This window comes from Grus americana, chromosome 1 (genome assembly GCF_028858705.1).
Source record: "Grus americana isolate bGruAme1 chromosome 1, bGruAme1.mat, whole genome shotgun sequence".
Lineage (NCBI taxonomy): Eukaryota > Metazoa > Chordata > Aves > Gruiformes > Gruidae > Grus > Grus americana.
The window spans coordinates 144,827,184-144,854,852 of NC_072852.1; the positions used below are offsets into that span (position 1 = coordinate 144,827,184).

The following is a 27,669-nucleotide window of genomic DNA, read 5'->3' on the forward strand; positions in this document are numbered from 1 at the left end:
GTGTTTTGTCAATCCTAATTAAGGATAGGGGAAACTTTGCATTACATGTGTTTACGTTTGACAGAGCCCCTCTTCTAAAGACTGGAAGGTTGGGGCAGGAGGTATAAGCACAATTTACTTCATGTTTATGAACACTTTCTTCTTAGCCTGTTCAAGCTCCCATCAGGGACTCAATCTTTTAGGTACTACTTAAACTTATAGTTGTGTTCTTAAAACCAAAACCAGACAAACACAACCAAAAATTGCCTCTGAAGCATTTGGTTTGCTACGCTAACTGCCAAAGTCATAGGTTGTCTTTCCATCTCTGCTACCTGACAAACAAGTTGCTTTTCTGCATTAGGTGCTACCTCTACCGCAGCTCCCAGAGAAACTAGGGGCTCCCAAAAAATTTGGAGAATGATGTCTGTATGGATTTTGGTAGCCTCTTTTCCCTTTTCTTTCTTCATACGTGAGGTGGTGACACAGATACATATAAATCTTGCCCTCCAATGGTTCCTGTGGGCTTGACTATTCTTTTCTGGTCTTGTCTTTTAGCTCTTCTGGAAGAAGTACTATACTTATTCTGCCTGCCCGCTTTTTTGTGGGAATCACCTAAAACTCTTTCCTTGTCGCTTCTCCACTTCTCCCCAAGGTGCATCCAATAGCTTATCAACGTGGATTAGCCAACAACGTGGATTCCTCCTCTATATATCAGACCTATTTCCCGCTCTCCAGTCTAAACTAAAAATCTTTGCTCACTTCCCTTCCCTGCTTCTTGGGAATGTGTGGGAATTGGCTCAAGCTCAGAATGGCTGAAATAACTTGTCTTTTTTTTTTTTCGCACCTCCTGTTACCACAGTCTTCTCCATTGCTCACGCTGGTTCCCCAAGCACTGCTGAAATGATCTGTACCTTGTCTTCACCTGTGAGCTGTTAAAACTGTGCAGGTTCTTTCTAGGTAACATATATGTAAGATATTAATTCCTATCTCTCTGCACAGCTACAGTCCAGGCTTTCATTGCAACATGGACTCCTTTGAAGTTTTGATTCTCAAGGCCTGGGAGAAGAATTGTGTTCAGATTAAACTTTTGCTGTTTGTGTTATAAGTAACTTTCTTCCTTGACCCTCTCTTGCTTTGTTGCTGTATTCTCAGCTGTCCTCCCGGGTATTGTTTTAGATTTTTTTTTTAATTAATGCCATATGAATTAGTGCTTTTGCAAAGTGAAAGGTAAAGATGCCAATGTCTCTAGGAATATTTAATTGTAACAAGAATCAAACTAACATTATTTAACTTGGTAATAGGCCTACTTTTCAGTACTTGGACTTCCAAAGAAGGCTTAGTTTGACTTATGGGCAAAGTACAGGTTGCTCAGCCATAAGAAGAAAACTTGGACAGCACTGACGAATACCTACTACCAGCGCTCTGTTATAGAATTTTCTTGGAATGGCCAGTGAGGAAAGTAACTCAATTTGTAACACTAGATTATAACGCATTTGTAAAAAATAGTATTTTAGTGAATCTAATCTGAGATCTTCAGAACCCTTAATTGCAGAAAAGAGCAATGCTTAAGAACAAAAGTTGGCAGCTGTTGCAATGGTGGCAAAGTGTCAGGATCGAAATGATGCAATATCTGCATGGTGTTTTCTGGACATAGAGATCCTTGAACTGGTCACATTTCTGACCCACTTGTGTGCACCCACATACAACATGCATGCCTCAGAGTTGTATTGCTCGCTTTCCCGGCTAGCCTGTTCTTGTGTAATACTTTCTATCTCAACATGAAGGCACTTTTCTGATGCTTTACTTGATTTGAAACAGTATGTCTTTGTATTTGATTTAATATAGAAAATTTACAATTTTACATGTGGAAATTTTTTTTTTTCTAATGACACCAGAAAAACTTGACAACTAGAGAAGCTTAGGTGCCCTCTTTCTGTTGTCCTGAAACATAAACTGAGTGTATATTGTGTGGAGAACATAAAAGGTCTATGAAATAAATGTATGATCAATGGCAATCTGATTACCCTAAGTAATCACTAGGTATACGTCTAAATTTGACAATTCTTACTATAAGTAATTTATCTGTTACATTGTGTTTGCCTTACCGATTGGGAAACTTCAAAGAGCAGCTTGTTGATGCATATGGACTTACGGGAAGTTCCTGAGCAGGCAGGGATTTTATATGATTCACAGGTGGTGGGGCTGGTGCGACTAGGAAGGTGTTCTGGGACTGTTAAAATGGATTGGCAAGACCTTACTGATTGCTGTTAGCAGCTGTTTGCCAGAGGTCCATTCCATAATACTGGGCTTCAAAGTTAAGGAAAACTAAATTGAAAACAATATCCTATTTTTAAAATGTCTGGAAAAAAGTTCACTTTTGTACTGTAACTTGAACTGACCAAGTTCTGTGGACTTGGGGTTACTACTGGGATGTCACCTTTGCAGGACATTGTGCTAGACAAGTGGCTGTGTTGACCAGGAAAAACTATCTATGACTTAGGGTTTGATGTGCTTGAGGATCAAGCAGTTTTGTTGTAAGCTTCAGTGAGCAGGAGATCAGCCAGTACTGAAGTCACCCACCCTGGCAGGAAGAAGTTGCAGAACAAATTACTGGGGCAACAGGTACTCCAAGGAGAAATGCTTGACTGAGCTTTATCTGCAGAGGGAGATTTAGCCAAGAAGAACGCATCAGATTCAGTTAGGGTTATTGAAGTGGGCTGAGACTGACTATGGGAAGACAGTAGTGTTTGAAGGGGATATGATTTTTTTTTTTTTTTTTAAGGAGTGATAAATGGCTGGGAAAAGTAGAAGCTTTTCTGCAAGGAAGAAAAGTATTCTGGTTACTGGTCTAGGCTTTTCATTGCTATATTTGTGTGCTGTTTGGCAGACCTTTTTATGTAGTCTGTGGGTCACAGCCCAGAGAAGCTGTGGATGCCCCCTCCCTGGAAGTGTTCAAGGCCAGGTTGGATGGGGCTTTGGGCAACCTGGTCTAGTGCAGGGTGTCCCTGCCCATGGCAGGGGGGTTGGAACCCTTTGAGGTCCCTTCCAACCCAAACCATTCTATAAGTCTATGATAAATAGGAAACCCTGAAAAAGAACACTTTCCCTCAGGAAATGAACTGGGGATGGGGCTTCTGGCTGTGGGTGGTGTTAGGCTGTTGAGCTATGTGGCATATGTTCTCAGAAGTCGGTGTCAGTTGCGCAATCTCTGAACCACCACAACTATATTCCTCAGCCTGTAAAAATGTTTTTAGTCACCTGTTTACACTGCTGCTTTTTTTCTTCATACTCCTACTTGCCTGGCACACCTAGCACACCTGAAGGGATGGTATGATAGCAGGGAGCAGGGGAATGGTTGTGCCACTGCTGCTCATCAGCCTGGGATCCAATTCTCACTATGCTTTAGACCTATTTACATGGGATGGAAAAAAAAAGGTGCGTGCATGTATTTAGAGATCCATGAAATACCATATTAGCATCCAAGCATGGAAAACCTTAATTTTTGCCTCATAAAGATGGAAAATAGTACTGAATGTGAATTTGCAACAGGAAAGGTTTGCTCAAGACTGCTCAGGAAACTCAGTGCTGAATGCGGATCATGAGTTGTGATTCTGTCCTTACTCAGTGACTTCCACCAGCATCATCTCTCTTGTTCAGGGAAAAGCAGAACCCTCCACTCTGATGCAGTCAGTGCTGTATGTGCTCTTTGCCCCTGTAATGATCATACAGGGCCCAAATTAAACACAATCTGACTTTGTAAGTGTCTGTAACATGTCCATGATTTTGGCTTTACAGCAGCCGTGCCGAGCAGGCTGCCATATCCCTTATGGGAGAAGTGCGAGTGCTAGAGAGTGTGCGGGAGCTGGAGTGCCCCTTCCCCGTTGCTGAGTCTAACCTGGCACGGAGGTGTGTGAGTGACTTCTTGTGCCTTTTTTCTAGCCAATGGTTATAAGGAGAGCTGATTTTTTTTTCTTTTTTTTTTTTTTTTAATAGGTGTCTGAGTATTGGTAAAATAGTTAACAGAGGAGTTTCCTGGGCTTTTTGGTGTTTGCCATGAGTGTCTTAGTATTGGGCACTGTGTGCATTACTCATCTTGTAAGTTCTGCTAAGTTCTTTATTTCTGTGTGATTTGGTGCAAGATTTTTAGTTACTGTTGTGACAGGAGGATTGTGGCACACCTTGTTAACTTTCAGTTGAATTTAATGATAAATCTTCCACTTAGACTGCTGGAAAAGATGATCTTTTGCTCAGAGAGTAACCAAAGCTGAACCCAGTGCTCAAAGCAAATTTTTAAGTAGTGTCAAGTCATTATGCTGGTTTCTGAATATGCAGATTTTATATATTTAATGATATTATCTGCCAATTTTTATTTATTGTTATGTTTGTGATTTAAAACTTGGCTGACTACAGTCTGAGTGTTTTCCCAATCGTCTGGCAGTTCAGTCTGTCAGCATTTAGCATAAGTAACTGGACACACCTTTTGTCTGTTTTGCTATTCTAACAATTCAGAAGGCAGTGCTTTCTCCTGCACCCATCTGGATGTCCCAAGCTGAAAAGTTATGGTAACAGTAATAATGCTGTACTCATCCTCAAAGTTCTGCTATTCCTTGTGAAATATTACAGTTACTTATGCCAGAAGAAAATGATAGGCTAAATAGTCTATTTGCTTCCTTATGATAATTAGCTCTGATCCCAAAACTGATTCTGTATGCCAGTAGGTCTAATAGCTAGGTAACACTTTACTGTAAGGAGCGGTTATCCAATTTGATCTTCCATTTATTCTTGCTTAACCTGCTTATATTTCATAACAAGTCCTCTTACTTAAATTGATACAGCTTGTTAAAAGCCTTGCAAAAAAAAAAAAAAAAAGCAATGCATATGTATTTACTGGGATGCATTATCTATTGTGTAACCTATTTTCAGAATTTGGGAGGCAATTTTTTATTCACATTGGGTTATTACAAAAGCACTGTGCAGCTGGTTTGCCTACTACTGAGGGAAGGCTTGCTGAAGCAGTAATTCTCTCGAGGTCCTTGGCATGAATTGGCATCTGTCCTGGTTTTGGCAGGGATAGAGTTAATTTTCTTCCTAGCAGCTGGTATAGTGCTGTGGTTTGGATTTAGGATGAGAATAATGCTGATAACACACTGATGTTTTAGTTGTTGCCAAGCAGTCAAGGACTTTTCCAGCTTCTTGTACTGCCCTGCCAGTGAGAAAGCTAGGGGTGCACAAGAAGCTGGGAGGGAACACAGCCAGGACAGCTGACCCAAACTGGCCAAAGGGATATTCCATACCATATGATGTCACACTCAGCCTATAAACTAGGGGGAAAGCTGGTCAGGGGGCCACTGCTCGGGAAGAGGCTAGGCATCGGTTGGTTGGTGTTGAGCAATTGTTTTTCATTTGCATCACTTGTCTTGCTTGGGGTTTATTTCTCTATCTTTTTGCTATTTTCCTTTTCATTAGTTTGCTGTTGTTATCATTGTATTTCAATTATTTAACTGTCTTTGTCTCAACCCATGAGTTTTCTCACTTTTACCCTTCTGATTCTCTCCCCTATCCCACCAGAGTGGAGCAAGTGAGCGGCTGGGTGGTGATCAGTTGTCGGCTGGAGTTAAACCATGACCGCATCACAGCAGTAATTTTTCTTTTCTCAAGAACTACTTTAACTGCCAGAGCTTCAGACTGTATCATTGTCAGGAGCTGACATGAACGTACTTCTTGTACAGAAGCAGCAGAATGCTTCACAGTGCTTGTAAGAGAGGTTACGGATATGCTGAAACGCTGTTTAATTTTGTTATTCCTTCTTTCTCTGAGTTATTGATCCCTATACAGAGGAGTGTGGAAAGGTAGTCTTTCTGTGTATTTGGGAGGGAGGGTGCTGCAAAACAACTTTATACAGAAGCACTTTGCAGCTTTTGAAATACAGCATCTGAATGATGTTGTGCTTCATAAACCCTTTTTGACTCAATTTCCACTATTTTCCTGTTTTGTTTTGAGAAGTGTGTACATTTTCTAGCTGACTGTTGTACAGATCAGCACATCTTCCGTGCGTGCTCTGAAAGCTTGGATTTCCTTTGGATGGATTTTCATTATGGCCCTATTGCCGTTATTTACAATCTAAAGAAAGCCTGCATTCATAAGGATTACTGCATCTGCGAAGGATGAAGAATAAGTAGGAATGATGAACTCCAGTGGTCATGAATGGATGGATTGTCCTGGGCATTTGTTCAGTTTTCAGTATATTGTGAAGTATTTGGACTGGCAAAAAATGTTAGCTTTGGGTAACAAACTCATTTTATTAAAAGCACAGTAGAGTACTCGGAGAGAGTGTATTCTAAGACAACATGTGATGTATTAGTGTATCTCTTTTTAAGCGTGACTGATTTGTTTATTTCTCACTAAATGCTCATCACTTTAGAGTTTAATTCTACTTTCCATCGCTAGCTTTGCTTGTTTTATCAGACAAGCCTTATCAAAAAGGTGCTTGCAATTCTGAGTGGGATGCTGCGTTGTGTTATGCCAGGAGCACTGGAGAAGGAAGACCTTGCTGTACTGGCTGAAGATCAGAGTTGATTCTGGAGTCTGAAATGTTCCCCGTGTTCGCAAATATAAACAGTACTGTGACCAAGAGTCGCATGCCTTCAGATTCTACTTTGCCTCTGTTGTGGTGGGTGATAGTAATTGCAAGTTTTTTCCCATGGTGTTCTGATAAAGCACTCTAGCAGTTCTATCCTCAGTGATACTAGTCTCTTCTGAATACAGCGTTAATCAGGAGTAAATGGTCACTGGGCAGTTGCTGTACTCTTACGTAGCATGCAGCACTTTGCAATGCTCCAGTACCAGAGCAACTAGGTAACATCTCACATTACCAGTTTGCTCAATCAGTTTGAACAATCTGGTTCAACTACGAGCAATACTTTAAACAGCTAAACCATTAGAAAGCTAGTACAATGTCATTTAAAACAAAGAATTAAAATGACATTGTTTGGTACAGGGTATGGGTACCTAGCGTGCCTGGCACTGACTGCAGATCAGAACAGACGTGTCTATTGAGACTGACTGCGGCTTCCAGTTCCATTGGTACTAGTTGGTTTAGCAACTACACAAACCAAATATAACACCTGTTCATATCATATAAATATGTAACTTGTGTGAATGTTCCTGCACTGCACACTATTAATATTCTGATCTGAAGAAGGTTTTCTTGCCTCTGAGTTTTCACTGTGGAGTTAGGCACTTCGGATGTTTTGGTTGGGCCAGCAAATAAACCCAGGGACTTTCAGACATCTGCTGAAGTGGCAAATGTTAGTAGTGCTTTTTGAAAGCATCTGTAGTTAGAGAGAACCTTTCCTGAATGCTATTTTGCTAGTGACAGTCTGTCACTAATGACAAATCTTGCATAAAGAGCTTTTGAATAGCAAACTAAGAGCCTGAAAATAGATGTTTGAGAATCTATATATTTACAAGGGGGGAAGAGATTTTTCCCTTGATGGAGACATGGTGCTATATAATCCATCTAGCCGTGTATTTTGAATATTGTTTTCTTCAGATTTTCCGTGAAATAATTTTGCATGCAGTTGCCATCTTTAGGATATTCACTAGTAGTAGACTTGAGTGCACAGCAGTGTGTTCTATGCAGATCTCTGCTAATGTATGTGTGTTCCCTGGTTTGACGGGAATTGGTGCGACTGCATTCCCTGACATGAGGACAACTGTGATAATTGCTGATAGAAGTTGTTAACTGAATATTTGCACTTCTGTAGGCATCAGTTGCCCAGCTGTTATCTGTCTGGCTGGATTTGCATTGCTATATTCATGTCACAGATTTATTTTTATTTTTTTAATGTTCCTACTAGATAATTTTGATAGATTGCACTGAAGGAACAAGCTTGTATAGTACATTTGTGTGAACTAGTTTCCACACTACTTCTGGTACAGAAAATCAAATAACTCTGTCCAGTATTACTATATCTCATGGTCATGTGGACTCCCGGGATATTTCACCAGGTCTTTTGGAAACTGCAGAAGCAATGACTGTCACGCTTCAGCAGTGTACTAGACCAACCTGTGCTGTGCTTATGTCAATTCTAAGAAAATACATCACCATCTTCCTGTTGTGTACCTCACCCATGCTTCAGATTTTTCTTTCTAATGTAGTAAGTGATTGTCTTAACAGCTTCAATGCAAAGTCTTTTCTTGCTACGGTAACTTTTTATTCTTTTGTGTTTTTTTTTTTTTTAATCCTCCTTTTAAAAAAACTTTTATGGAGGTTTTTAGTTAAACTTTTACAGCTAATTTAGTTTAAAGCACCGATATTAATAAGGATATGGCTTCAGCCTACCAAAATAACTCATACAAATTTTATTTGACAGAACTTGCCTTGCTTTTGAGACGTTTCCTCAGAAAATGAAACTGAAATGTTGTTCTGACAAATGTTTTCTGCTCTTTGTCTGAAAAAAAATCCCAAATTATTTTCATGCAAGTATGTCTTTTGCAAAATCTGCAGCAAACCATACCATAGAGACCGCTTGGTCTGTCAGTGTTGGATTACAAAATCTTGAGTCTTGTTGACATCTCTGCAATTTGTCCGGCCTTAATATTTAATAAGCCTGATACTCTGCAATCTCTGGAGTGAGAGCAGTTCTTTTAAAAACCACCTTGTGCCTTTGCTGGAGTTCTTGCCAGACTCTTTAATTTCAGAGGTGTGCTTGCAACGCAAGGAGGGTAAAGCAATAATCGGCAATTTTACGCCTCCATACTCTTGTTGTATTAAACTTTTAGGCAGTTTGCAGAAAGAATACTTTATATAGCACAGCAAGGCCTCGGGTTTGCTCCTGATCACTGGGACCTACTGCAAGTCTAAAGTTGGTGAATATTAAGAGGTAAGTGACTTGGCAGAGGCCGCTTATGCAGACACGGCCACAGCCTGTGTGTTCTGGTTGTCCGCTTGATGCTGAGCATCTCACTGGCACTGAGAATTTTCCAGAGGGAGCTGGTGGTTGAATGTGCAGGAGATGCATGAGAGGTGCAACCCACATCCGTCGGTGAAATGGCAACAAAGCTGTGGATAGAGATCTGCTGGTGTGCTGGAAACGAGCAGATGGGGCTGCTCCGTGAAGACAATTTTTTTTTTTTTTTCTCCTGCCAAAGGTCATGGGGAATCTCAGGGAAATACAGTCTGAGTAAACTGTTTTAGGCAGCAGCTGTGAACATAAGGCCTCTTTCATTTCCACACTTCTAATTTCAGCTCTTGTTTTGTCTTTGGATACACAGGAATCAATTTTCAGGATTGCTAACTGTAAGTTCCCACCAGTTAGACTTACTTGCAGTAGCGGGAAGTGTTCATCCTCTGCACCTTGTACCCCAAATTTGGCCACTTGAGTTGGAGGCCGCTGTTGAAAAAGTTGCCTTTTCTGGGTTTCGGGCAGCCTAACCAAAGAATCTGACTTTCTTCTTTCTGCAAAAGCCAGTAGAAAGTCACACACAAATTATTAAAAGTATTTGTCATTACGTTGCCATATTTCACCAAGGAAATCCATGCTAAACATAACACTGTGAATTATTTTTGTGTAAGAAGCTGCATAACTGAAATTGAAAAGGACTGCTCTCAGTTTTGTGCTTTGGGAGTTTTCTAGAACCCTTCCAAAACACTTTTCAGTTTTCAAAACCACAGAAGTGGCTTTTTTTAGATCTCAAAAGTGGTTTTAGCAAGTAACTTTGAGCTAATGTCTAAAGGGGAAAAAAAAGTGGTAGGTTTTTTTTCCTTTTTCCCCTGGAAGCTTGAGTCAAATTTTGATCTTTTTTTCTCTTCAGTTATGTATGCACATTGCAAATGCTTTGTAAGAACATCTCATTTTTCTCCTGATACGTCTTTAGAGTTTGAACTTGAGCTTGAACTTTAGTATTAGATTCATTTGTCAGACTTAAGGCAGTGCTTATACTTCAATAATGTAATTTGTTTTGCTTGCCGTTAATTACTGTTCTGTTTTCCCCACCCATCCTGAACAACCTGAAAGATAAATGTGTGGGAGCTCTTGCAAACCACTAACGGCTTTTAAGAGGCAAATCGTTAAATCAGAACTCTCTTCTTCAAGTGCACCAGTGACTTTCAGTGTCTACAAAACATGGACTTCATTTATAGCACTTCTGTGACTTTTTTAACGTGAATTGCACAAAGGAGATCCAGCGTCTGCCTATGGGGTGTAAATGAACTCAACTCTAATACTTTGAGACGTATTAAAACATAGCTTCTGGGATGTAGCAAGTATGTTGGACTGAAAATCCTCTGTTGGGCTAGAAGCCTCAAGCAGTGGGATGAAAGAAAAGTTATTTACCTTCTGGCTTGGAACGGTAATGGGAGGAACAGGCAAGCCTAGGCTCTGACTGGTTTCTCATCTTAGCTTGTAAGCTTGGCTGCTTGGAAGGGGATGAGATGACAGCTGTGTTTCCGGCCGGCTCTGGGCAAGAGCCATTCATGTATCCCAGTGGCCTCCCTAAATGTCAAGGTATACAGAGTGGTGGTACCAAAACTAAACTCAATGGAAGCAAAATAGAAGGTTGCAATGAGTTGCCCTAGATAATTTACCTCCACTGAAGTAAATCTGCGGTCTTTATGTATTAGCTACTGATCCAGCTTGTGTGCTGTAAGGGTATTAATAATTGCACATTGCTATTTAACCTGCAAATCCATACGGTAACAAATCTCGGAGTAAGTACTATTTAAAGTTTCGAGAGGTGTTTTTGCGAGTGTCTAGATAATCATCCATCTCTTAACCATATTGTCCAAAAGTAATAGCACTAGTGTGTAACTCGCAAATGTTTACAACAAACTTTTTATTTTTACATGTTCTCCGAGGGTATCACTCTCCTGATGAGCAATGTTGACGGATGTAGCTTGTATCAGCACTTAAGTGCAGGGTGGTGTAACCCGTTACCTACACAAACCAACATTTTGTTTTGGGTATTTTTTTTTTTTTTTTATTATCTGATACCAGACCCCCAACAGCCACATTGCTGATAAATGAGGTACTTTTTTTGTGGTTTGGGATGGCAGTTGTAAGCTAGACAAAATGCATTATATCCTACTGCATGTTGTTGTCACTGGCACTTGTCTTACTCTGTCAAGCATTTTCTTAGTCTAAGAAAAGAATATCTTTGGAGAAGTGAAAGTGAAGTGAAGCCAGAATTAGCTGATGCTGTGTTTCACTTGAAAAATCTAAATGGAAAAGTGAAAAGAAAAGGCCCTGAAGGTTACATCTGAGCAGTAGTGTGGCTGATTTCTTAAACGTGTGTATGCAAAAATAGTAAAGGATGTATATGGTGAGCAGCAGTGCTTGGTTTCATGGCCTGCTCACTCTGTGCTACCTTGTGTGTGTGTGTGAGTCCATCCCCTGTCCACTGGTTTACTGGGAAGTGGGAGTTGTTCATGTTTCTGATGGCAAATGTGTAAGTTCCCAGGTTTTTATACATACCATATGCAGTTAATTCTTTTGAAAGCATGTTGACGTAAGCAATTTTCAACTGAACTAGTTAGACATATTTAACCCCTCCTATTGATAAAAAATTATGTCATGAGAAACAACTTAAGGAACTTCGGAGGATATTTTGGTGACGTGCATCTGAAGCAAGCCTGAAAGTGCAGTGGCATGGAGCAAGTGAAATAAAGATCCTTCTTTTGGCTTGGTATCTTCCTAAAAGGGTACCCACCCACCTTGGGATGCAAGAATTGCTTTATAGTGATTATTTTGCATATGACCAAAGCCACGATTTTTAGTGTGGGGCTGGGAGTTGTTGTGTTGAAACAGTTTGTGGGGGAAAACCTGCTAGTTCAATCTGAGAATCTCTTATGTTTGTTCTTGAGGTTGTATTTGTTTGAGACTATATGCAAGGGAGAGGAATGAATGGCCAAAAGACTGTGTAAATAAATAGTTCTACGCACTTAAAATGGCTATGACGAGCAAGCTCATGTGGTGTGCAGTGGTTCTGCTCATGCAAGTGAGATCAGCCTTTGGAAGGATGTGTTACTCCTTACCTTTCTCTGTCCTGCCAAGGGGTCTCACACCAAGCCCCTGTGGTGTCAGTAGCTGCCCTGGATGTCAGCGGGTCAGATTATTCCATGTAGCAGGAATTGGCTGCTCTTTACCTCTAATAAATCTGATCTTACTGGCACTCAGCTGGCACCTTTGGACTAGGAGGGGACATGAACTGATAGGTTCCCAACCACATCTGTGCCACTAGTGAGACACGCTGGGGTTAGAGTTGAGGTGGGGTGCAGAGGAGAGCCGAAGCGGATATGATTGCTCAGGCACCATGCTGGCACCACTGATGCTAAAAAGGCTGGAAGGTATGGCAAAAACGTTGGGCCAGATTAGCGCATGAGATCTGTCGGGAGCAGGCAGGAGATGTCAGTCTGTAGTGGGGATAGAGCAAGAAGGTTGTGACTGGGAACTGTAGGGTGAGTTTGGCTGGAGTAAGGTGAAGCTTGTACCAGTTTAGGAGGGAAGAAGGGTGGTAATGGGCTATGCGGGAGGCTGGGAATTGCAGCTGTGGGACCTCTGGACAATGTGATGCTTGTGAGCAGGCTGAATTTTTTGCTGCCTTTTCTTGTTGCAGCTCAAAGCCTAATCTTTTTTCTTCCTCTCTAGCTCATGGGAATCAGTAAGGAAGACAGAAGTGTCACAAAACTGCTCATGCACTGCAGGCTGTGGCAGCAGTCATTTGCCTGGCTTCTGCAGTTAGTAATAAAACAACTGCTTAAATTTTACACTATATATGAAAACAGAAGAGGCAATCTTGTGCGAGTAATAGTTGATTTCTTCGATCCTCTGTTCAGCTGTTCATAAGGTCCTAGAGTATTTCCTGCCTTTTTTTTTCCTTTGGTTCCTAGCACGTAAAGTGTGATGGATGTCAGAGTAGCTGTTTCAGGGGGTTAAACAGCTGTAGAGTGGGATTGAGAATTGGGGTGTGTTTGTGGGAAGGCCACAGCCACCGAAGTGCCCGTGTTCAGAGCAGTGACCCAGAAAGGGGAAACAGGGCTTTTCAGCTTGGCTTTGGGAGACAGCCGTAAGCGGCAAGTTGCCCCTATGGAATGGGATAGCTTTCCTGTTGAGACTGTGTGTCTGGATGTTGCAATTACAAGACTTCTATGGTTAAACATAATGCTCACAGAAAGCTGGAGTTGTCATCTTGCTGCTATTTCTGTCTTTTGGGTCGGTGCATTTCCTTGTAAGCCACAAACCATCTTGTTTACAAGTGCCAGTTGGTCTTCTGCCCACAGCTACAGACTGTGGGGCTTGCCTTAGCAAAAAAGATTTCCTTGAAAATTCCATCAACTCGAAACCTTTGTCTGTTCTACTGGTAGGAGGTTGTGGTGTTAGTAAATAGATGGGGCTTGGTGCAAAAAGACCTTTGGGAAGAGAGAAGTACTGGGAAGCTCTCCTTGAGAGAACTGAAAACATTTCTGAGGCAGATTTTACTTCACCTTGCTCAAAGTTCTTCCTGTTCTTTTCTTCCGAAGACTTTGCTTGGGCCCCTGTCCTAATCAGAAGCTCCCAGAAATGGTTTTTAGGATGAAGGCCTCCACGCACATCCATCATTTTAAATATCCTTCAAATGAGCAAAGGCCTGAGGCTGGGATGCAGAGCTCCTCATAGCAAGAAAACAGGCTTATCTATAGTTAACAGCTCTCCTTATAGCTATTGTGGGGGCTTTGAACCCAAAGCCGTGCGGAGATAGATGTATTTCCTGCCCCTTCCCCCATCATCCCCTCCTTATGTCAAACCTTCACAATTAAATGACAGTGTCAGCAAAGAGATTGCTGCTGCTTAATGAGTTTCAATTGGGTTGCAGATTGAAGCCTGACTCCTTGCAATGACAGATTAATAACTCCTGCTGAAGCTTTACAGCACATTTTAAGGGGGGAATAATTATTGTCTGGGCTCTTTTCTTTCAAACTGGGAAGCTTCATTTCTTGCTAGTGCCTGAGCCAGGTGATGTTACTGTAAAGCTTTTTGTAACTAGCAGTTTAATGTCACTCTTTTTCGGAATTCGAGGAGCTTGTGGCCTCCTGTTTGACATATGCTGAGTGTTTCTAGCATGCGTGTGCAAATGAGGAGAAAAGCAGTAACAAAACACAAGGATTAAATAAGGAGGTTTCTGTTATATACCATAGAGGAGCTGCTGCTCCTGTGGTTTGTTCTTCTGGGGTGCCTGCCAGTGTGCTCACCAATGTGCCTGGGGGAAAGAATCTCAGTGTTTGGGGTTTTTCCTCGTCTGGCTTCGAAGTCTGTGTTGAAAGAAATGCTTCAGCTCTGCTCCTGTCGCAGGGGACTGGGACCAGTGGTGGCTGGCACCCTGTTAGGGAGTCACTTCTGGATGGGGCAAGGAAAAGGAGCACGGTGGGGCAGGGGCTGGTGTCTTTCTGGTTGCCCATTGCTGCTTATGCCTCTAGGAACATGTGTGGTGTTTGGCTTTCACTGCTTTGGGTTTTATAGCTAGGGAGGAATACTTACATTTTTGAAGTATAAAGAATCTTTTAAAATGTTATTTACAAAATATTTAACAGCAAATGCTTTGTTAAATCTGTGTTGCATGAAACAATGGTTATGCAGTAAATGAGTTTGAAAACATGTGAGTTGAGATTAGTTGTGGACTCTGACCTTCTTTGTAATCTCTGACAAATACCTGTGCCTTTTATAACTATGGTATCTTATTTCTAAGTTGAGAGTGTCTCTTTAAATTGTCTTCTGTGGTTTGTCTGAGCTCTTCCACTGAGTCACTGCTGAAGTTGGGAATTGGCTCAGGAGCCTTGACTCAGTCCTGTGCTTGGAGCAGAGGCCACGTGTCCCTAGCGCATCACAGCAGTTTCTTCCAGGGCTGAGCCTTTGGTTTAGGCTGCTCAATATATGGTGTGGGGCTGTGGTTTGTTGTGGGTTTTTAGTTTTGCTGTTTTTGTTGGGTCGTGGGTTGTTTTTCCCTCTCTTCTGGATTTTTTAGATTCCAGGAGGAGGATACAGGGAGCAATTTTTCTTACTGGTTATCATTTTGCCACATCTTTATGATCGTGTTTCTGTGGTTGCCATCTTATTTGGGACAAACTAATTTTTCTGGAATTATAACTCTCCTGTGCAAATGTGAAGCTATATGTGAAACAATAATTCTTCAGAAATTAACTATTGAAATGCTAAAGCAGTCTTCTGTTTAAATCTCTTGATAGTTGTATTTTCAAATTACTTTTTTCTACCTTAAACCTGTTCTTTAATCCCATCATTAGTAAGAATGTGCATTATAGACTATAGCATATCTGTCTGCCTCTGTAGTTCTTTTTTTTTTTTGACCATTTCACTGTACATGAGTATGTAAATCACACATGACACAACCTGAAACAGAATTAGTTCCCCTAGGAAAAAACAGAGCAATAATTAGTCAGAAGGCATTTTTGACCATCAAAGAGGCTCTCGTGGATTTTTTGGAAGCCAAGGCTTCTGAGAAGGCAAGGGTGCGCATAGTGCACGTGTGTCCAGCAGCGCAGAGCCAGCAAGTTCATCTGACATTTGTTTCTGCACAATGTCCCAATAACTTCTTTTTTTGAGTAATCTGTTTATTTAAATTCAAAACTATGTTTAGTTTGGCTTATTTAAAAAGTTATAAAATGCTTATTTTAAAGATGCCCTTGATAGCATACTGCTATGTGTGCCTACAAGGAAGAATTACTAGTTTGTTTGCTGTCTTTTAACTTCCTTATCTAAAATAACCCTAAGGCAATGACAAAGCATGACCTTGAATCTGTTATTCAACATTTCAGGTTTTGGATATCCCCAAAATTTCCTTCAGAGTTGAAGAATTGGCATCACCTGCCTCCATTTCCTGTCAAAAAAATGCTTGGTTTTGTGGGTTGTTTTGTGGGTTTTGTGTTTTGGTTTGGGTTTTTTTTTTTTTTTTTACTGGAATGCAGTGAGGTCTTGTCTTGTGTTTATGCTGCTGAACATAAACTGCCAAAGATGAAGATTAATTTAAAAACAGGCTTCTCATTTTTCAAGTCTTGCGTCTTCTGCGGTGATGTGCCTAGCTGATAAATGCCACGCTGGCAGCATTGCACCATAAAGAAAGTAGCTAATCGGCCAGCAATGCTGAGTACGAGACCTAACAAAGGTCTGGAGCGCTGCAGTCACTGCTTAACCCTTCTTCACGGGGTTGTAGAGCAACGTTCCTCGGCACTCCTGTACGGGATAGCATGGTGAATGGCAAACAAATGGTATAGAGTGGGTTGCTAGTGCTTCTAGAGCTGGTATCAGTTTGATCTGATTCTTTTTTTTATGTGCAATTTTACCAGCTCAGTTCTGGATCCAAAACAATGCTTACATTAGTTTGTAAGAAGTGTTGAAACTTCCTTATAAATCACTGTCAGATTTTGAAGGTGTGGACTGTGAGGGTCAAAGGTTGTCCTTGCATTAGGAAAAAATACTTCCTCTGTTGGTGTTTCAGGCTGTTTAAAGTAAAACCTTTCAGCTCTGGTATCTTGATGCACACAAACATCCTACAGTAAAACTAGCTGTGTGATGATAAATACTGTTTATTATTATTAGTCTTTTGCCTTGAAAATATTTATAGGGCTTTTTTTCAATATTCTTGCCAAGTTTTTCTTCATCTTTATTTCTTTGTCTTCAAGCTGGTAAAATGGAGGAAAAAATCTCTACTTTCAAACGTAAGACATCCTTTTAATGTATTCTTTATGTGATTTTTTGAAAAGCAAAAGTTATTTTACTCACCATCACCTTGCACCACACTGAAGTACCCAAAATACATTATTCTGCCTCTGTGGGCCGTGCGAGGGGGAGACAGGCTGGCTGTCGAGGTGAGGCTGGCTCTCAATGCTGATGGGGCTGCCTAGCTTGGCAAATCAGGCAACGGTTTGCTGTAGCGTCGCTTTCAAAACTTATTACTTTTACATTAAAAAAAACCAAACACACTACTGGGAAGTGCTTTCTCTGCTGTATTACAGTATCTGCTTTTCCATAGTTCTGTTGCATTAGCAGTAGTTGAACATCTCCTGGTCACCCCTTCTGCCTGCTTTCTGTAGGGTGAGTTGTTGGGTGCGGGACAAGTCAGGGCGGATTGAGGAAGTAAAAGCATCCCCTTCCTCGTCTGCTAGATCGCTTTGGCTTTTATGATCGGGCCCTTATATTGCCACTTCTTCTCTTTTGACTTAGTTTTAGAGTCAGCAGTACAGTCTGTCATTTAAACAAACAAAAAAACCCAACACAACTCCAAAGGCACAGAAATCCTCAAGACTGACCCAGGAAGCGACAAAGTTGTTTTTAAAGAAACCTTTGCAGCATAAATTACCTGAGGGGTCCAAATGTTGGTGGGAAAGAGCATGAACTGCAGAATAATCTAGGCTGAAAGGGACCTCTGGAGGCAGTCTTGTCCAGCCCTTTGCTCACAGCAGGCCCCCACATCTTGGGTTGCTCAGGGCCATATTCATGTGGGTTTTGGTTATATGCAAGGATGGAGATTATGCAGCCTTTGTGGACAGCCTATTCTGGTACTTAGCCACTTTAAAGAACAAAACCAAACCTTACCTAACTTTTTCTCTCCCTGCATTGCCACAAGTTTGCCTTTAGTGTTGATCATTTCGGAAGAGTCTGTCCCTCTCTTCTCTGTCTTCCCAGTAGGTAGCTGCAAACAGCAATAAGATCTCTGAGTTTCCTTCAGGCTGAAATGTGGTTAATACAAACTGCATTGCATAGGGAAGGACCCTCAGAATTTGGTGCCTGGCTCTTTACCATGCGCAAGCAAAAGAAACTATCTAACAGTCTTTAGTTCACCAATCGATCCAGTCCACTGATTCACTTTGAATTCGCTGATTGAACTGTGTGTTGTGGAGTGCGAGTATCTCTGGTTCCTGCAGACTGCTGCCTGCCGAAGCTCCCTGAAACCTCAGGGGTGGTTCTCCAGCAGGGAATTGGGCTGGAAACGATGCAGAGTGCGGCTCTGACCAGGGACGGGTGCTCGCGATTGTGCGTGCCTATCTGAATTCATATTCTCACTTCAGTGACTTCTGTGCTCAAACAAAACCAAAAGGAAGTTTGCCATTTTAAGTGGTGTATTGTGTAGATTGGTGTTGACTATGCCTGAACTCTAATGTTCTTTTAATATCAATAGTGATTTGTTTTAAAAGGGGGGAAAAAATGTTCCCATCTTTTTAATGCTTCATTTCCAGTAAGATGTTCTTTGTGTACCACCTGCGTGATCAGCATTGTACAGGCAAGATACTGGCATAAATGCTTTCTCTGTTAAAAGTGAGAATGCAAGTCATGCATACAGGGCATTAAGTATTAATTTTTGGGATTTTCCTTCCTGAGAGTCTTTGAGCAATGATGTAAACTTGCCCTTACAACAGTTACCACAAATCAAAGTTGAAAGTAAGGCTCTTCTCAAATTTTGAAGTATTTGTAGCCTATTTCTTGCTTTTTTTTTTTCTCTTGTGACAGTCTTGCATTAGTAAAAGACAGTGCTGGATTAGTGGCCCCAGAGGTTTCTTTTTTGAAAAGGTAAAATAATCTTAAGCAGTCAGATAAATATTTGCTCTGTTGATGCAGGTTCTTCATAAACTCTTCACCAGTGAGAACTTATGGTGCAGAAGTAACATGTAGTTTGTGTACTGATTTTTCTGTATCCGTTCCTAGCCTCCAGCATCCATGCTTCCTCTTGCTTCTAAACAAGCAACAGAGCTATACTGAATTTATGCTTGCGTTAACAGCCTAGAAGTAAGTCTAGAGTATCCCGCTAGGTTTGTCCATTGAGCAATTGCAGGTCTCTCTTTTCTGTTTTTGTTCTGCAGCTGCAACTCTGATGTTCTGGAAATGGTTGAAATCAGGTATCCAGAGAGAATTTATAGAGGATGCCCTGGCCTTCTGTAAAAACCTAATGGCAGGCAGCTTAAAAGGGCATTATTTCTGAAGCTGTAAATCAGGCTGTTAGGTCTCCTGAAAGGCACTTGGGTTTTTAGTTTTGGGGACCTTGGGGGCCAAATAAATATATAAGCTTTGTTAATGTTGCTTTATCAGGTGAGATGGTATGTAGAAATCATCTAACAAGTCCAGTAACTTTTTAGTGTATAAAAGACTTGATTTTCATTGGAAAACTGAAAATACTTCCGTACAGTTTTCCATAAAGACTTTAATTTTTTTTTAAAGCATTAATGACTTCAGGATCCCTGCGGCTCATGTCCCTGTCAAACATGTCCAGCTGATGCATTTCACTTTAATGTTCAAAGCCTGTTATTTTGGGACTGTATGATAAATATAGCAGCATGCCTGTATCTTTGTAACCTTGGGGAACTTTCCCCTCTCCTAACTCATCCTTTAAACTACCAAGTGCCTAGTATTTTTTGCTAATGAAGCTGTCTGTGGTATTTGTGTGGCTTCCTTGGCCCCTTTTATTTTCACACCTATTTCCTTTCACAACCAAGCCCCATGTAGCTTTAGCCAGTCAGCTGTACCTTGCCTCGACCAGCTGCCGCTGCTTCTGCTGGCCTCCTGCCTCGACACCAGCCACCCCGGTCCCAGCTGTATCCTGCTGCGAGACGGCAGCCTGGCAGCAGGGATCGGATCTTCCTAAACACTGTGGTGCTTGGTGCAAAGGTCATCCGGTTTGGTATTTTATTGGTAGAAGGTGCATGAAAACAGGATAATTCCCTGTTGCTGTGGGACACTGAGGGTCAAAGGATGTTTCACTTCAAACACTGGATATCAATTATGGATATAATTGGCGTGTCTTCAAAACTTGTTTTAAAATAACTGGTGTATTTTATTATGGGAGGAAAACGTATGAGTGGATTACATCCAGTTGTATAATGCGATCACATCCTGCTCTCCAGTGTATCTTGCTAATGCAATAGCAACGGGGGTTTCCCATCTGCTTTTGCAATAGATTCACTGAAGGATGGTCTCTGAGCCCAAGAAGCTATTACATCTGTTGGTATCCCCGGCTCCATTCTCAGCTTAGTAGCAGTACAGATTTGGCTTTGTGCCGCTGCTATGCATAAGCTCATCTGCACAGCTTTCATTCTGGCTTCTGATTTACTACAGGATTTCTGGCTGATGCTGGTTAGATCAGTTTTTAACTGAGTCTTCCTGATGTATTCTGTGAGCCTAGCTCTTCCTTGGTGTGAGGGGGGCGAGAGCAGCAGAAAGCTTTGGCTGCTTGCCTGGCTGGGTTGGTTAAGATGTCTCTAGCCATGACTGGTACTGCAGGTGGCTTGGAGGTGGCTGGCCCTAACCTGTCACTTTGTGCACAGCTGCGTTTCTGCTGCATCCGTCACGCGTAGCTGTAAAATGCTCCAGGGTCATTAGGAGCGTGCTTGTAAAAACCTCTGTATTTAAATTGTCAGCAGTTGAAATATCAGTTAGTAGATTTATGTTGCTGAAGGGGTTTATTCCCCTGTGTTCTCCTTGAGTATGTACTTCTCTTTTCTAAATAAAATACATCTTAATCTTCCAGTTACTTTATAATGATCTTGTTGCCACTATGTTCTGTTGATCGTAGAGAATGAGGGGCTGGAGGTGAGCTGTCCAGTAGCGTACCTTCTCTTGAATTAAAACTCTTTTTTCACTCTGAACTTGAAGAGAGTGAGGTGTGTTCTTTGGGTTGGCTTTTTTGGGATACAGTTTGGTTACTTTTCACACTATGCCATAAAGGTAAGTCTGGTTGGGTTTTTCTGAGGTATGTGGTAGGATTTTTTTTCTTTGTACCTCATTTATTCTCTGGTTATTACCTGTCAACTTCATTTACCATCTGGGGAAACAGATCTGTGGATGCAGAGTGGGGGTCCCAGGGAGCAAAACCAGCATTGACTACCAACTTGTCAACAAAAGGATCAAACATCCATCTTCATCTTGCAGTTGTCTGGAACAAAGATTAAATCACAGATCATCCTAAGGCGACAGGGGAGCCTTTAGCAAGTGGGTCCTTCCATTAGGTTACAAATTATTTCTTTGTCATTGTGTTTGATGCATCCCTTATTGACAGTGTTTTCTGGTGGGATTTTATCTAGGCTGGCTGAATAATTCTGAGTATTTCTGAATGTCAGATCTCTTATGATTGCTCATTTTTACCTTACTTTATTTTTGGTTTTGTGAAATGTAGAAAATGCTTGCAAAAGACACGTAGCTGGCTTCTTTGTGCACGTCACCTGAATTTTTGTTGCAAAGTTTGCAGAGTATGCAGGAGATAAGCAAACAATGCTTGTTGCACTGCTTAGAATTACTGGGCAAATTGCAGCTGTAAAACAGTATGGCAAACATCACTGTTTCAGCTCGGTTATGTCACATGTTTTGAGCAGTCATTATTTCCCAGCAATGGTGTTCTGCCCTTAGGCAGGTGAAATGTATTTGATGTGTCCTAGTGTTTAGCCTCTTGTGCAACTCAGGGTTTGCACACCAGAGGTGTGAATAAGGTGAGGAAGAAAAAACATGATATGAGTATTCTGTCACTTCAGGCAGATACCAGATTTTATAAATTCATTGGTAGTTTTGATGTGCTCAGGGCCTCACTATCAGTTTCCCGCAGAGGAAGAAACGATTCACTGCAAAATGTTTATGATGCATATATGCTTGTCAGGCTCATGCATTGTACCTTGGATGTTATTTAAAACTAGAAAGTTAGGCACAGGAGTAGCAAATCAGCCTCATGGATTTTTAACTCTCTTCCAGGACTCATAGTTGGGGTGATCTTGAGATACGGGACTCCCTCTACCAGCGGCCATGACAAGCCGTTCAGCTGCTCGCAGGAGGACAGGCCGTTTACAACCCTGCTGGTCAACGTCAGCGGGAAGTTCTTTGAATATACACTCAAAGGGGAAATAAGCCCTGGGAAGATCCACAATGTGGAGCAAAATGACATGTTGCGAAAGGTAAGGGTAGGCCATTTCTTGTGCTTGGCTGAGTGTTTCTCCTTTATCTGTGCTTCCCTCCCTCGTCCCCACTCCATCCCATTTGAATGTTAGGTAGTATCAAGTGTCTGTATTCCTGAGAGTAGCAGCGCCTCAATGCTTAATTCAAAAGCACCTTCTGTATTACATCACTGCTGGCAAAACTGTGCTCTGTTGCATGTATGTAGTGCTTCCTCAAAGCCCCTGATTGCTGTTCGAAGACTTAATGTACATTTCTAATGTCTGCAGAATTCAGGTATACCAGCTGGACAAAAAAGCCCTTTGCTGTCTTTTATAATACAATATAAGGAAAATTATTTTTTCTTAGTGAATAGTGATTGTTTCTTAGTAGTTTTTTCCCTTAAGGTTTTTACTGTTTATTGTCAGGAAACAGTTACTACTTACATCCCTGTAATCAAATGAGACAGTCTGGTATTGGAAGTGAAATTAATCTATTAACTGTTACTCACATCTCCTGTTTGGCTTCCTATTCTGTTCAGTGTCAGGAATTAACCACCTTTTTGTGTGTATGAAAGCTAGACTTTGAAGTATAGGATTGAGACTTTAAGATTTGTAACCTAAAAATACTTGTTTCTACTGACTATGAAGAGAGTTTAGGTAACTGTTTATATGTACCTGTCTGCTATAGTTATAGAATCAGAGAAGCATAGAATGGTTTGGGTTGGGAGGGACCTTAAAGATCATCTAGTTCCAACCCCCCCGCTGCAGGCAGGGACACCCTCCACTAGACCACGTTGCCCAAAGCCTTATCCAATCTGGTTATCTAAAGTTAGCTGAAATTAATCCTATTTTGGGAGCGCACACTTCTGTTTGTCTTCTAACCTGTGCCTAGGTTGGGGTGAAGAGAGCCTAGTTAGTCTCACATGTGTGCATGTCTTCTGTTTGGATTTTAAATGTTGGGTTTTGTTCCTTACTCTAGTGTAGTCTTTTGTGGATATCTGGAGCTTCCACTGAAATATGTGGAAGTGATGGATGATCCCAGTTCCTAAGAACCAGTCCTGTATCTGACCTCATTGGCTTACAGTAACTGTGCAGGGGCTAGACTCATGGGAAGTGGAAAAAAAAAAAAAAAAAAAAGCTTAAATAGCATCTCATCTGCAAATATATGAATATAACTTACCACAATAAGAGAGATCTTCTCCAGCACCATTTCTATTAGAATTTTTTAATTTAAAAAGGAGACTGTGTTTGGGACGGCTGCAAGACTATCATTGGTGATGGATGTAGTATCTGTTTTTCTAGATGCTGTTTACCATGAAGAGCTGATGCTTTTTGCTGCTGCATATGTATAGAGCTGGCCAGTATTTTGAAGGGTCAACTTAGCCAGTTGTTTGCTACTTCAACAACCAAAACTGGTAGTTGTCAGAAAATGAAAGAGGAAAAAGACCTAACAATTTGTGTATGTCTGTTTCTAATTGAAGTTTCGTATTTTATTTTTTAGGTAACATTTGACCCGGAAGTTTTTTTCAACATTCTGTTGCCTCCTATCATTTTTCATGCTGGTTATAGCCTGAAGAAGGTAAGTGTAATTTTCTGAGGAAAATAGCCTTTCTCTCTCCTTTTTTTTTTTTTTTTTTTTTTTAACTATAACATGAGACTGGTTATTTGTTCAGGAGTACAGTCTCCATTTCAAGCATTTATTTTTTATGGCAACAAGAAAAATCCAATTTCCTCCATAGATGGCTAGATAATATTGTTTTAAGAGAAAATACATGTACTTTTTACTATAAACACATTTAATCTATTTAATCTTGCTAATTCGTTTTCCTTTGAACGTTGCCAGAGGTTAACATCAACTTCATTTAAAGTCAAAGATGTCCTGCTATGAATTGTTCTGGTCCCTCTCAAATATCCAAAATGTAGTAAATTATGCTGAGAAGTGGACCCAAACCTGGGGATGTGCCAGACTTTGAATGGTAGAAGGGCCCAGATTCTCTTCTCACTTGAAGACACCATGAATTTGTGCTAGCTTTTAGTTTTGCAGCTCTTACATTTCTTATGAAAACAGCTGTGTGGAAAGCTTTCTGTTGATAACCTCCATGTAGGATTTAATACATGGTTCAGATTTGGTTTATTCAATTTATTGGACAGAATTTACATTTGAGTAATGGAAGCATTTCTCTGAAATGGAAGCATGTTTCTCTGCATTAATTCAAACATAGTAGCATGATGTATGTTTTTGAACAGGTGATGTAAGATGTTTTAAAACAAGTATATAAACCTCTTTTTCCTATGCAGAGACACTTTTTCAGGAATTTGGGGTCCATTTTGGCTTATGCCTTTTTAGGAACAGCAGTCTCTTGTTTTATTATTGGGTAAGTGAAATCTGTGATATCAGTTCCTTTCTATGCTAGAGTTTAAGTTGTTAAAGTGTATGTTGGGCCTTTCAGATTGCTTCCATTTTGTAAATTTTGTTTGAGGATTTTATTTGTGTATCCTCCAGACAAAATGCAAATGTAACTTTTGCTGAGATTTATCCCAATTCTAAACAATACTGTCCCTTGAAATTATCTTGTCAAGGTTGAATCACTTGACAAGCCCACAGTACTAAAGAGCGGTGCTGAATTTGTTATGTAATGGCCCAGTCCAAAACAAAATTTTGTTAGACTCTTACTGGAATTGACTTTAACTTGAATTGTGAATACCACTTGCAATACAATTTTAGTTATCGCACTTTGAGATGTCCCTTTCAGTGCCCATATGCGTGTGCACACTCTCTCTTTCTCTGCATATGTGTATATATAGAATTTTATGCGTGTGTATATATATACTTGCATACATCACGTATGTATATCACGTGAGATAGCTGGTCATATTGGTTTACTTGCACATAATCTCTTATGGTGCTAATATTACTGTGTCTGGTGCATGGATATTCTGAAATACAGAAATCTTGAATTGCATAGGTGACCTTGGTTTGTGTCTCAAAGAATTTCACTAAAGAGAAATACTTTGAAGGCTATTCTTAGTTCAGAGCTTTTGGTCAATGTACTGTGTTGCGAGAAGCAATACTGAGGGGGATTTTGAGCAGGGAAATATTCCCTTTGGTGGAAAAAGGAAACAACCTGTAGATTCTGTGTACTAGTAGTGTGAACAGATTTCATGCTTTGCTTAGTGATTTTAAATGATATCTTCTGGATCATATATTACTTGACTCAGTTCATAGGGAAAAGAGGAAAATTAATTTTGAGAGCTTAAACTGTGGCAGTGTCCCACGAAGCTGTAGCATAACCAAGCCTGCCTGAAATATTGTTGCTTGTGCTTTTCCTTTGCCTGTCTGAAATGCACCAACTTGTTTGACTTGAACTGTTTTATCCTCTTTCTCTTCAGGAATCTCATGTATGGGGTTGTGAAACTAATGAAGTTGGTGGGTCAGCTCTCTGATAAATTCTATTATACAGACTGCCTCCTTTTTGGAGCAATAATATCTGCCACTGATCCAGGTAGCTTGCTGAATATTTTTTAATAATCTTCCATAATAATCCTATTGCTAGCATTGTTGGCTGCATGATATTAACAGCACTTTATTTTCAGTTATGTTAATGCTAATATCTCTGATCCTCTTCTCTGAAATGCATGCAAATTCTGAGTGTTGTGAAAGCTGTTCTCTCTCGGTTTGATGCTGGACTGGTATGATGTAATGGTATGTTTGGGTAAAAATGTAACTTTCCTGTTCAAATACTTCAAATATCTTTCCCAGTAGGTTTTGTATGTAGTGTGCATCAAGTTTAAGACTGCAAATAGATGAAATTATTACATAGTCTGGATAGTGGGACTTCCTTCTTTAGCTACGTTGCTTGGCACATTGGATAATTTAAGAGCAATATTTGAGGCTTTTAGGGTCTTTAGGCATGGGGAAATTCTTTTTCTCTCCTTCAAATGAACTTCATCTTTTACAATTTTAAGCAGAAGAATGTTCTTCTGGCAAAGTAATTTGCGCTTTTGCCAAAATAATCTAGTCATCCTTCAAAGTCCAGCAGGCTCACAGAGGTGTCCGTGCTTGACAGGTCAGTCTGGAGAGGTGGTGTGTGTCAGGGGCCGGGGGAGGGAGTGGTGAAGTATGAAGCTTGATATTTAAAACAGCTTATTTGAGGTGCTCAGTCGTGGTTTGTGTGAAAATGGGAAGTAGCTCCTGTGATTGAGCTAAGCTCTGAACAGCTGGTGGTTGCACACAATTTATGCAAAAAGTCACCATGTAATTTTTGCAGCTCGTATATGGGAATATCTGCAAGATTATGGTCTTTCATCTAAGGCTGAAGTTTCTTGAAAGGATGGTTATAAATACTTAGCAATCTTGCCCTTTTCAAATTCTGTGCAAAGGCACGCTCCGGTGGCATAGTGTATGCTTTGGGGAACACTTAGGATTATTAGCACTATTTTACAATGGCTGAAATAATAAAGATATGTCAACAATCCATACAGCCTTGAAAAGTAGCAAGAGCTGCACAATGTTTTGTTGACTTTCTAACATGGAACATGTTCTACAGAAAATATCATGGCTTGGGTTAGGAGTGTTTTCTCTGCCCAATGCCCATTGACCATGGGGGCTTTCCTGTAGACACTGCGCAGATAGGAGGAGGACAGAGCCACCTCCTAACAGAGCTGCCCTAAAACTGATGGTGGAATTTTTACCCATAAATAAACACGACTAGTCTGTTTCCCAGTTTAATTTTGATCCTGTACTTCAATTCCTGGGTTTTGTTGCTTTAGACAAACTGGAAGGTCTGCTACAGCAGCTCACTCAGTTGTTCCTGAACTCAGCCGGTGTGGTTTTTCTCTTTTCTTTCTGTAGTTACCGTGCTAGCAATATTTAATGAGCTGCATGCTGATGTCGATCTCTATGCCCTTCTGTTTGGGGAGAGTGTGCTGAATGACGCTGTTGCCATTGTATTATCGTCGTAAGTAACTACCTGAATTTCCACTCTGACGTTACTTAATTGCTTTTGGTATTTGTCTAAAATAAATGCTTTTTCAGATAAATGGTATTTTGAATTTAAGTGGATTGTATTGAACTGAATTAATAAACAATGCAAACATTTGCTGAGATGCCTTTGCATACATACACTAGACAAGCAAATTTGCCTTCAGTATGAGATTGTCTCTGCTGCTGTTCAGGTGTTGCTGTTATGGAATAAAACTTTTCTGATGCCACTTCCAACTTCTCATTGTGTAACTCTCTCTTTCTAGATCTATAGTTGCCTACCAGCCAACAGGTGAAAATACGCATGCTTTTGATGCAGCAGCATTTTTCAAGTCGGTTGGTGTTTTTCTGGGAATATTCAGTGGTTCTTTCATGATGGGAGCAGTGACAGGGGTTGTGACAGCTCTGATATCCTTTTTCACGTTTAGCTCTTCTAGAGCTCTTCTAGACTAGGTGCCACATTCAGGTATTAACAGGGCTCTCCTGTTTCCAACTATAGCACAATTGCCTCTAGGTTGTTTTAATCTGAGTGCGAAGATGTGATCAGTATTCCTTTGTCTATAGAAAGGCATATAGGTACCCACAGAAATTGCCTTTTTCCAATATAACTGTGGCCACACTAGAAGTTTTAGTGATGTTGCTGCATGCTGCAAGCCAAGGGGAGGCTCTAAATGGGCATGTCCTAATGTTTGGTTTCTTCTTAGGAAATAAAAAAAAAATAGTTTTTATTATTAGGCTTGAAAGACTTCTCATGTGATAACTAGTGTTTGATTCTGTCTTCAGCAAAATCATTAATAGCTATTTCTGACCCCAT

The 27,669-nt window shown here is 40.7% G+C and overlaps 1 protein-coding gene across 2 annotated transcripts in view; it reads left to right on the forward strand.

Moving 5' to 3' along the window:
• The window catches only part of SLC9A7 (solute carrier family 9 member A7), an 84,439-nt gene that overhangs the window by 13,901 nt on the left and 42,869 nt on the right, over nt 1–27,669 (forward strand). For both annotated transcript variants that reach the window (XM_054834409.1, XM_054834414.1), the window contains exons 2-7: nt 21,696–21,895; nt 23,376–23,453; nt 24,173–24,249; nt 25,265–25,377; nt 26,727–26,832; nt 27,122–27,263. In XM_054834409.1, the coding sequence (XP_054690384.1) occupies nt 21,696–21,895; nt 23,376–23,453; nt 24,173–24,249; nt 25,265–25,377; nt 26,727–26,832; nt 27,122–27,263 (716 nt within the window). The remainder of the gene's footprint in view (nt 1–21,695; nt 21,896–23,375; nt 23,454–24,172; nt 24,250–25,264; nt 25,378–26,726; nt 26,833–27,121; nt 27,264–27,669) is intronic.